The sequence below is a fragment of the Mangifera indica genome, chromosome 19, assembly GCF_011075055.1.
Source record: "Mangifera indica cultivar Alphonso chromosome 19, CATAS_Mindica_2.1, whole genome shotgun sequence".
In the NCBI taxonomy this organism is placed as follows: domain Eukaryota; kingdom Viridiplantae; phylum Streptophyta; class Magnoliopsida; order Sapindales; family Anacardiaceae; genus Mangifera; species Mangifera indica.
In genome coordinates, this window is record NC_058155.1 from 8,394,897 (window position 1) to 8,404,017 (window position 9,121).

Genomic DNA, 9,121 nt, shown 5'->3' on the forward strand with positions numbered 1-9,121 from the left:
TGGAACCAAATTTCACCTAATTAATTTCATATTGCCTAAACAAGGTCAAAGTGGAAGCAGTCAAAGGAAAATGTGTAGGCTTGTGATGGGAAACCTACAAGTAAGATTAATAAGGGAAATCAACTTCAAAAACACAGAGCAAGAGAAAGATTTGAGATGATTGAAGGTAAGTAGCACCCGGGCAGAGTTTGAAACAGAACCGAGTATTGTTATCATCCATATAATCTTGCAAGGTCGTCGCCAAATGCCTTCCTAATATTCTCTCTTTTAAGCTTAAGAGCTGCGGTGACCAAACCTGATTCGGGAGTCCATGGCTCAGAAAGCAATTTGATCTTCGCTGGGATCTCAAACTTCTCCAAACGTGCATTCTTACCTGCCTGTAAATCATGAAATAACCAAAATATCAGAGGTTATTACAACTGAAGCAAATAACGTCTTTCAGATTTTACATACTGTACTCAAAAGCTTAAGAGAGAGTATTCAAAATTGTTCAATAATATGACCATGGCTGCCGCTCAGCCGGGCATTTCGACAAAACAACTTAATGTGTTCAATAATATGAGCTCTCAACAGCGTGCTACAAGTGCTTTTTTAAGTGTTTTGTGCCATATAAATGATGAGAAGAGTTCACAAGAACATAAGAGCACATGAAGACACTTTTAAAACTTGAAAAATAAGACTCCTTGCCATCATGTTAAATATGAATTCCTAAAAGTTTACCTTTACGAGAGATGCATGCACTTCCTTCACTGATTCTTCTTTTTCACACAATGCAGCAAAATCATTAAAACTAATCCCTTGCTTGGCAGCCCAAGCTTCCAGAGCAGCCTGAGCAGCCACCACGAGAGCAACACAGTAACTATGAAATGGATCGGCATACAACATTATGTTGTCCACGTATGGACTCACTATGATAGCAGCCTCAACCTGCAGGACAAATCATATTAGTCCTTAAGCTCATTTGATGACACATGTTCTAAAAGCAATACTTTTACCTTTCCTAAGGAGACATATTCTCCATGCTGAAGCTTGACTATGTCTTTCTTGCGGTCAATTATCTCAAGGCAACCATCAGCATGGAACTGCCCTATATCACCTGTATAGAACCACCTCATTCCTCTCTCATCGACCTTCAACCACATAAAAGATTGTCATATTGGAAACTCCCAAATTTCTTTCCATAGCAGTTAGTCAATATTTATGAAACTCAGACCTTGTACACTTCCTTTGTTTTCTCTTCATTTTTGAAATATCCGACTGTGACATTTGGACCACCAATTACTATTTCTCCACGGGGCATTGGCAAATCAGTAGTTAAATAACCACCTTCAGACCAATTTACTAGCTGAAAAAGTAAGACCTTATATAATTATGACTGAAAATAGAACCACTGATAAACAATCACAATGAGATGATCAAACTGCAAGTACAATAAATCATATTAAAAGAGAAAATCTCATTAAAGAAGCACTAGCTAGTGAGTCTCAAGTGAAGAAAATAAATCAAGTTTGACTACAGTAGATGATTTTTTAAAGGTTAGATAAAGAGAGCAAGGAGAAACTGAAAGGTTCAGCACAAGTATATGTACTTACATACAGGAAAACACATCCAAGGGGGAACAAGTGTGCATGTGCATGCAAAGGCACATAAAGATAAGGAGAAGCAGAGAAATGAGGAAAGAGGTGCTGTGGTGTACTTTGTGCATGAAATTGTCCACATGAAGTTGAAACAATAACATAGAACAGGAATAAATGAATGAAGTACTCTTAGCAAAGTTCCCCAGGAAAAGTGCATAATATTTGTCCATCACTTTCCCATAAAATGCCCAGAGGAAGGATTATCAGTTACTTTCGTACCTTAATAAATGAGCAAGCAAGCGGAGCACCAGCGCGACCAACAGACATATCATCAACCTCAGAGAAGGTACCACCAGCACAAGTCTCGGTAAGACCATATCCTTGGCATATTGGAGCACTGGAATATAGCATCAATTATGTTAGGCTTACAAATATTAGAATGAAAATAAACGAGAAATTATGCTCCAGAAGATATATGTTCACTAACTATTACAGCACTGTCCAAGTACCAATGTATCCTAAATTAATGCACTATCATAATTGAAAGTTTTTGCCTAATTCTGTCCAAGTACCAATGTGTCCTGTTGATTAAGATATACATCTAAATAGCTTGAATTGAGGAGTTATGGGCCACAACCAGGTTTGCTAACCTTATGCTATAAGTTTTCACCTTAACACATCCATTTCAAAGTGTCCTCAAGCCTGGAATCTCCTCACATTAATCTAATTATATAGTAACAGGTCACTGATCACCATGGCATTGTAAGGAACCCGACAAACTCTATAAACAACTAATTGGAACAATCAACCAATAGAGTCAACAAGGAAAGTAAGTGTAATAAACTACATTTGACAATCACGAAATATTCCCTGACCAAATACAACACCACCCCAGCGAAGGACACTGCTCTTATCTAGCATTTGAGAAGCCAACTCTCTCCCTTAATCAGCCAAAAGCTGCCCAAGCAAACGCCAATTTCTTCTCTCATCTCTTCTTCCCCAATCTCTCTTTTATACTTGCTCATTTTATAACTGCCCATGCATGTTTTCGTCATGTTCCATGTTTCCTTCTCTCCATCCTTAATCCTCCTCTTATTCTTTCCATGTTTCTATGTTTTCATAACTTCCCATGTGTGCCACCTGTGCTTCCTATTACCTTCCCTTGCAGGTCACCTAAATCCCTGGCTCTAACAAGCTTCAACCTAATTCTCTATCAAAAACTAAAACTTATACACCTACAAACCGCTCCAGGAGAGTTGCAAAGATCAATAATATTGGCAAATTAAACCTCATTATCCATTACAATAAAACAAATAAGGGAATAGACTAATGGACTAGCTCCATGATCAGCAACATTGTAGCATAAAACAGAGCCAAGTAGTGGCTGCAGAGGTCTGTTTGTCTAGGCACTGTTTTCTATATTAACATCTAAAAGAACTAAGGGCATAAACGAGTCAAGTTGCTCGAGGTTGGCTCTCAAGCTGAGCTTGAGCTTGAAGTTGGCTAACTCAGTGAGCTCGCAAACTCACGATTTGGCTTGAGCAAAATATCAATATAGTTGTAATAGCTTCAAATCTTGTATTTACACTTCTAAAAGTCTGCTCCTTGACTTTGAATATTGGGGGTGATTGATAAATACATAAATTATGGGGTTTGCGTATAATATTTTAAAAATTAAAGGGTGTATAATAATTTTTCAAGTTGAACTCAAATCATCCATTCTTGTCTCAAGCTCGAGCTTGAGCTCTAAGGTAGGTGAGCAAGCACGAGCCAAACACTACCTTCTGCCCCAATGACTATTTGCATCAACTTCTAATTTTACAGATTAATTGAATCAAATTCAAAGTTGAAGTTAATACTTCTTTTAGGAGGAATATAAAGACATTTATAGGGAATTAAGTAACTAAGTGCAACATAAAATCAAAAATAGACATCTTCTAAAACTAAAAATGAATATCCACAAGTATTAAATTGTAATGTGTTAAGAGGGCAAATAACAAACTTAAATCATTGTCTTGTAAAGAACAGTCTAGTCCTCCTTGAACCTAATAATCATCAGGACTTAGTAGCACTTCAGTGCTTTTATATCACAGTCAAATTTAGATGATGGATATGTAAGTTTCAAGTATATAAGCATGGCACGACAAAACTCATGTGTGCTCATAACCTTAGTAAAGATCAGATAAAATATACTCTAGGCACACGTACCCAAGACAAATGTTAATGAATCTTTGAGTATCACCAGAAAGTGGAGCACCTCCTGAAAGCACAAACCGCACCCGACCTCCAAGAATTGCTCGAACCTTTCTAAACACAAGAAAGTTCCACAGAAGCTTTTCCAGGCCCCAAAATCCAAACCAACTACAATTTATTGCAGACATCCTACGAGAATATGCCAAGTCAAACAATTTCTTGGCAAGTCCACCTTTTGCATCTACCTGAAGTGTTTGACATATTTCAGCATCAATGCACGAGACCTTGTTCAGTAATCAGGATAACACAAACAAATATATATCAATCAAGATAGTAACTAACATTCTTCCGCACGCCATCTCGAACACGGTCAAGTATTGCAGGGACAGCTGCCATAAGAGTTGGCTTTAATACAGTAGCATCCCCCTTTGTTCCTCTCTTTATTTTGTTTGATGTATCAGTAAGAGTCAAAGGGGTACCATATCCTATGGCACTTCCAACAGCAGAAATTACATTCTGCAATACACAAAGTTAGAAAAAGTTAACTCACAAAGAAATAAAAAAACAGATTAACTTTTATGAAAATGAATGGAAGAAAGACCCACAAATTGTACTAAATGCTATATACCTCAGCTGCTAATTCAAGGATGTGAGCCAGAGGAAGGTATGCCATATAAACATCCTTGTTTGCAAGGTTAGGGACAAGTGTCATGACCGCAGAAAATACAGATAGGACATTGGCATGTGTCATCATCACACCCTGCACAAAATTGGTTTCATGGATGTGGTTGATTCAATAGAAATTCAATCTCATTCAACCGAAAAAAAATATCATAAAATTCAAACATCTCAGAAAAAATTGTAGCTAGCTGTAAAAAATCCAAAATGACAAGAACTATTCCAATATTAATGGAGGTTATAAGCCAGACATATGACAGAAAAACTAAATTTATCATTCACAATTACTATAAATATTTGTCATAAATGAATGATACAGTTTGCACTTGGATAACGATTCAGTTCCAAGAATTTGGAGTTCTAAAAGAGAATGGATTGGAATAAAATGATTGCACAAGCTTGAGATTGGATTAAAGCAGCAAAACCAAACTAGTCTATCCGATCTAGAAATTAGTCAATGATTGAGAAATCAATTAGAAACCAGTTAAAAGACTCAAGCTTATGAGAAAGTACAAGATTCATAAAATATAAAATTGCTTAACCTTAGGCAATCCAGTACTCCCGCTTGTATACATTATAACCGCAATATCAGATGGAGCAGGTAACTCAGCATCGATAGGATTTTCTCTGCCAAGACTCAATACATCAGCAAATGAAATCATCTTCCACTGACCACTTTGCTCAACTGATGAGACATTAGATGGAATGTCAACATCCATACATATCAAACGCTTCACAGTGTCAAGCTGTCCACTTATATCTACAAGCTTTTTCAATTCTTTGCTCCCACAAATAACGGTTGTAACCTGTGTCTAAAGAAAAAGAATGAAAAGTAAAATTAGACATTGGATAGCAGTAACACAAATAAAAGGCCTCCATGCTAACTCCAATGGTCTATAAGGTAATTTTCTTTCCATTTTCATTTAATTAAATGTTCCAACAAGCAGGAAAAAATAGTAATCTAGACATGATAGCTCTAATTTAAACAAGAGAAATCAGAATGTGGGGAAGAAAAATTGTACTTTCATAATATGAAGGAAAACATATGGAATGCTAAAATTGAGGAAATTGCCAACCATACAAAAAAAACAAATTTTACCGGCACAATTTTTTTTTTAATTTTTAATTCTTAGATTAAACTAAACTGAAATTGCTTTACCTACCAAATAACCATGCACTAGTGTCATTAGCTAGCTAAAGACCAAGATCTATGCATCGAAACAGGAATGTTGAAACCTAAACAAAAGATAAAAATTCACAATTCAAAAAACTATAAGCAAATGAAACAATTTTATTGCTTTAGGAAAGTTTGCAAAATAACTTATAGATGGTCCTAATACATAATCTATGATATAATATTACTTTAAGAGATCAGCCTCAAATTGCCATAATCTATCTAAATAAGACTGTCAGTATAATTAACCAGCAAGAAGGAAAAGAGCTAAAGAAATTTTAATAAACCATGCTGTAGTTGTTCAAAGTAGTGAGTCAGGCTCAGTTGCTCAAACAAAATACATGTAAGTATGCAAAGAACAAAGACATAAATCTGTTCCCTCAGATTACAACTAACAGTTCAAACATGTATACAAGCAATGATTTGAGCATTCACTTCTGTTGACCACTTCTTTTACAAATAGAGCAAGAGATAAAAAAAAGAACCTCATTCAATGAATGACACAGAGCCTCCTCTCCCAAAGATGCATAAATAGTCACCACAGTGACACTGCGTCTAAAGCAACCCTAATACAAGAAAACCACATCAATTATATCATGATACCACAGCAAGCAAATGGGACAATAAGTTGTGTCTCTGTAGAACTGATTATTAACAAATTCTCAAAAAATTCTGCAACTTATGATATTCAGTGATAAATAAGGTAATACCTGCAACGCAAGAAACCATTCTGCTCTTGTATCAGCAAAAATTGCGACCCTTTCCTCCTTTCTGTGCCCAAGTTGAGCTAGGCCAGAAGCAAAGTTGCACACAGTTTCAAATGCTTCACCATAAGTTAGCCACTCATACTCTCCCAAATGAAGCTTCTCAAAGGATCTTCCATCTTCAGTGACTTCATTCTCCCTTGAAATTAATTTCCGAGTTCCAAGCAAGCGCCTATTATAGTGTTGCTTGCATGAAAGTTCAAATCGTTCTGCAAGAGTAAAAATACCTTCCCAAGCTGAGATTACAGGGGAAGGAAACTGCGAGTTTCTTATTGCATAACCAGGTTCTCCACCAGCATCAATGGGCACTCCTCGTTTCTTTGAATTCTTGGAATTCCGAAACAGAACAGTGAAAACTAGAGGAACAAGGACTCCAACAACATAGGGAGTCATCTTCAGAGATTGTTTAGCCCCAGAAAAATATACCAGTTTAAATCCTAATAACAGAATCAAATTCAACCATTTTAATTAAAAGATGATCAGCAAAAATGGTAATTGAGTCTAGCAAAGACACTATTAGATGAAACCAAATTGTCAACTAATATTTTAAGCTTTATAGTTAAGCTGAGCAGACCAAGTTAAGTTTGAGATAAAATGGCTAGGTCGTAAGACTTTTTTTTTTTCAGTCTTTTTACTACAAAACACTAACTATATTTATTGACCTTGAAATCTATATAATATACACCAGCCACTACACTATTAGACAATAAGGGTGTTCAAAATTATCCGATAACCAAACTGAACCGAAAAATAAGTTATTTTCAAAACCGGTTTGTATATCGGTTTAAAAATATAGAAAATCCGGTTTTTTGATTCAATTAATGGTTTATTATATTTTCAAAACCGGTTTTTAAAAAGTTGAATAAAAAATAAATAAAATATTGAACATATTTTCAAAAAAATTGGAAAAAATAATAAAATAAGATAATTTTTTAAAATTCGGTTCAAAAACCAGCTAACCAAAAATTTAGTTCGCTTAATTGGTATTTTCATTTTAGCTCAAAATCAGCTAATCTTTAAATCAATTCGGTTTCAGTTCATATTTTTTTCAAACGAAAAATTTGGTTTAGTTAAAAAAATTGATAAACCAGTTCAGTTTACCGATTTTGAACACCCCTATTAAACATCAGGCTTTCAAGAAGAATAATTTTAATATTAAGTGTAAACCGGTGTAAATGTCTGAAACTCATAGCCATGGCAGATTATCTTTCTAAAGAGGAAGTCAGCTTGTTTCATCAGTCGGCAACTGAAAGACGAAGAAGAAGTTGAAAGTCGTAACTTTCTCTCAATCAAACATCTTTCTAAAGAAATGCAGCTTATTTCAGTCAGTCCGTAAGTATAACAAAAAGAAAAAGTAGCAAAACATAACTTTCTCTCAATCAAAAATTTTACACAGTAACGAGACCAATCTCTGCGACTCTTTGTTCTTCCACCGCATCATTAAAATCAGCATCAAAAGGAAATTCATTTCTGAGGATAATTTTCAATTTTACTAAAACTCTGAAACACAAACACGAGATACGCCTAAGTCAACTATAGGAATTGACTTTCTTTAACCCCTCTTATATTCAGGCATTCAACTTCAGTCAAAACTTAACAAGCAATTAACCTTCTTCCAACAAAAGGAAGAAGCTTTTTACACGACATCGATCCCCAAAACGTAATGTAAAAACAACCAAAAGTCATAACACAAGTAAGAGAAGAGTACAAAAACCATAACAAAAACCACCACATGAATGATAAATCCCACAAAGAAAAAAACTGTGCTGTATGCACTAATACAGAAGTTTGATCAGCCTCACACATTACCGAAAAGATGCACAACCAATTTATGAAACAAAAAAGCCAAAAAGAAAAGAAAAGAGACCCATCTCAAGAAAAAAAAATTGAAGTGATAGGAAAATACCAGCAACAAAGAACCCAGATCAGCAATGCGGCGCCCTGAAGAGAAACAAAAGCGAATTCAAGTCATCAGCATTACAAGAAGAAGAAGAAAGAAGCGAAAGACTCGATGGGTTAAAGTGGTAGTTCGCGATTGAAACGAGGGGGGTTTTAAAAATTCGGCGGAAATATCGAGAGCGGAGTGATTTGGAGATACAGGTAGTGGTTCTGAGTAAGACTAGTTTTCAGCGTTGGCTGAATTACATGTTTCCACCCAAGGGTTGGCCTACAACCCCTTTCCACCCCTTAAAGGCAAAAATCACATTTCCTTACCTAAAATCCAAAGCCCGTGTCGGCCCTGTCTAATTTAATGTATCCAGCCATACCACAGGCCGTGTCATATCAAGGTTTTCTAGAAGGCAAATTCTGGTGGATCATGTCAAGTTCCGCTTTACACCCCATGAAGGCAGAAATTTTATTTTCTTATCTAAAATCCAAAATGGATGAATGATCATATCTAATTTGATACATCTTGCTATATCACAGACCGTATTATGCCAAGGCTCTCCAAAAGATAGGCCTTGATGGGTTGTATCAGCCTGTTTCAATGCTAAGATAATTATTCAGATTTCATATAAAAGTTTATAATTTATATAAAATCTTTGAAAAAGAGTTTTTTTTCTCTCGCTTACAAGCTAAAATGCGTATTATCTTAGAGATTAGATGCTACACCATTTTATGTTTTGTTAAGGTGTAATATGTAAATTCTAAAAAAGAAACAATTAAGAATAATATAATAATTACAATGATTGTTGGTTAATATAATTTAATTTTGGATTAAAAAATGTAATTTA

General features: G+C 35.3%; 1 protein-coding gene across 2 annotated transcripts; it reads right to left on the reverse strand.

Moving 5' to 3' along the window:
- On the reverse strand, positions 1-8,619 carry LOC123203545 (long chain acyl-CoA synthetase 9, chloroplastic-like). Of its 2 annotated transcripts, none has more exons than XM_044619944.1 (13): positions 8,601-8,619; positions 8,293-8,327; positions 6,333-6,823; positions 6,108-6,188; positions 4,991-5,260; positions 4,399-4,530; positions 4,113-4,286; positions 3,786-4,015; positions 1,857-1,974; positions 1,214-1,345; positions 996-1,130; positions 721-927; positions 1-377 (listed from the first exon to the last, which is right to left on the reverse strand). In XM_044619944.1, the coding sequence occupies exons 3-13, from the start codon at positions 6,777-6,779 to the stop codon at positions 213-215; spliced, it is 2,091 nt and encodes a 696-aa protein (XP_044475879.1). In that variant the 5' UTR covers positions 6,780-6,823; positions 8,293-8,327; positions 8,601-8,619; the 3' UTR covers positions 1-212. The 2 variants fall into 2 exon arrangements, with proteins under 2 accessions (XP_044475879.1, XP_044475878.1); XM_044619943.1 differs by lacking the exon at positions 8,601-8,619 and adding an exon at positions 8,420-8,540.
- Positions 8,620-9,121: the final 502 nt, after the last annotated feature.

Coding starts and splice junctions, on each gene's coding strand:
- LOC123203545 (XM_044619944.1), bottom strand. CDS start 6,779: ATGACTCCCTATGTTGTTGGAGTCCTTGTTCCTCTAGTTTTCACTGTT. Junction 1,975..3,785: donor TTCATTAACATTTGTCTTGG/GTACGTGTGCCT, acceptor GCTATATTCCAG/TGCTCCAATATGCCAAGGAT. Junction 1,346..1,856: donor TTGCTTGCTCATTTATTAAG/GTACGAAAGTAA, acceptor TTACTTTTTCAG/CTAGTAAATTGGTCTGAAGG.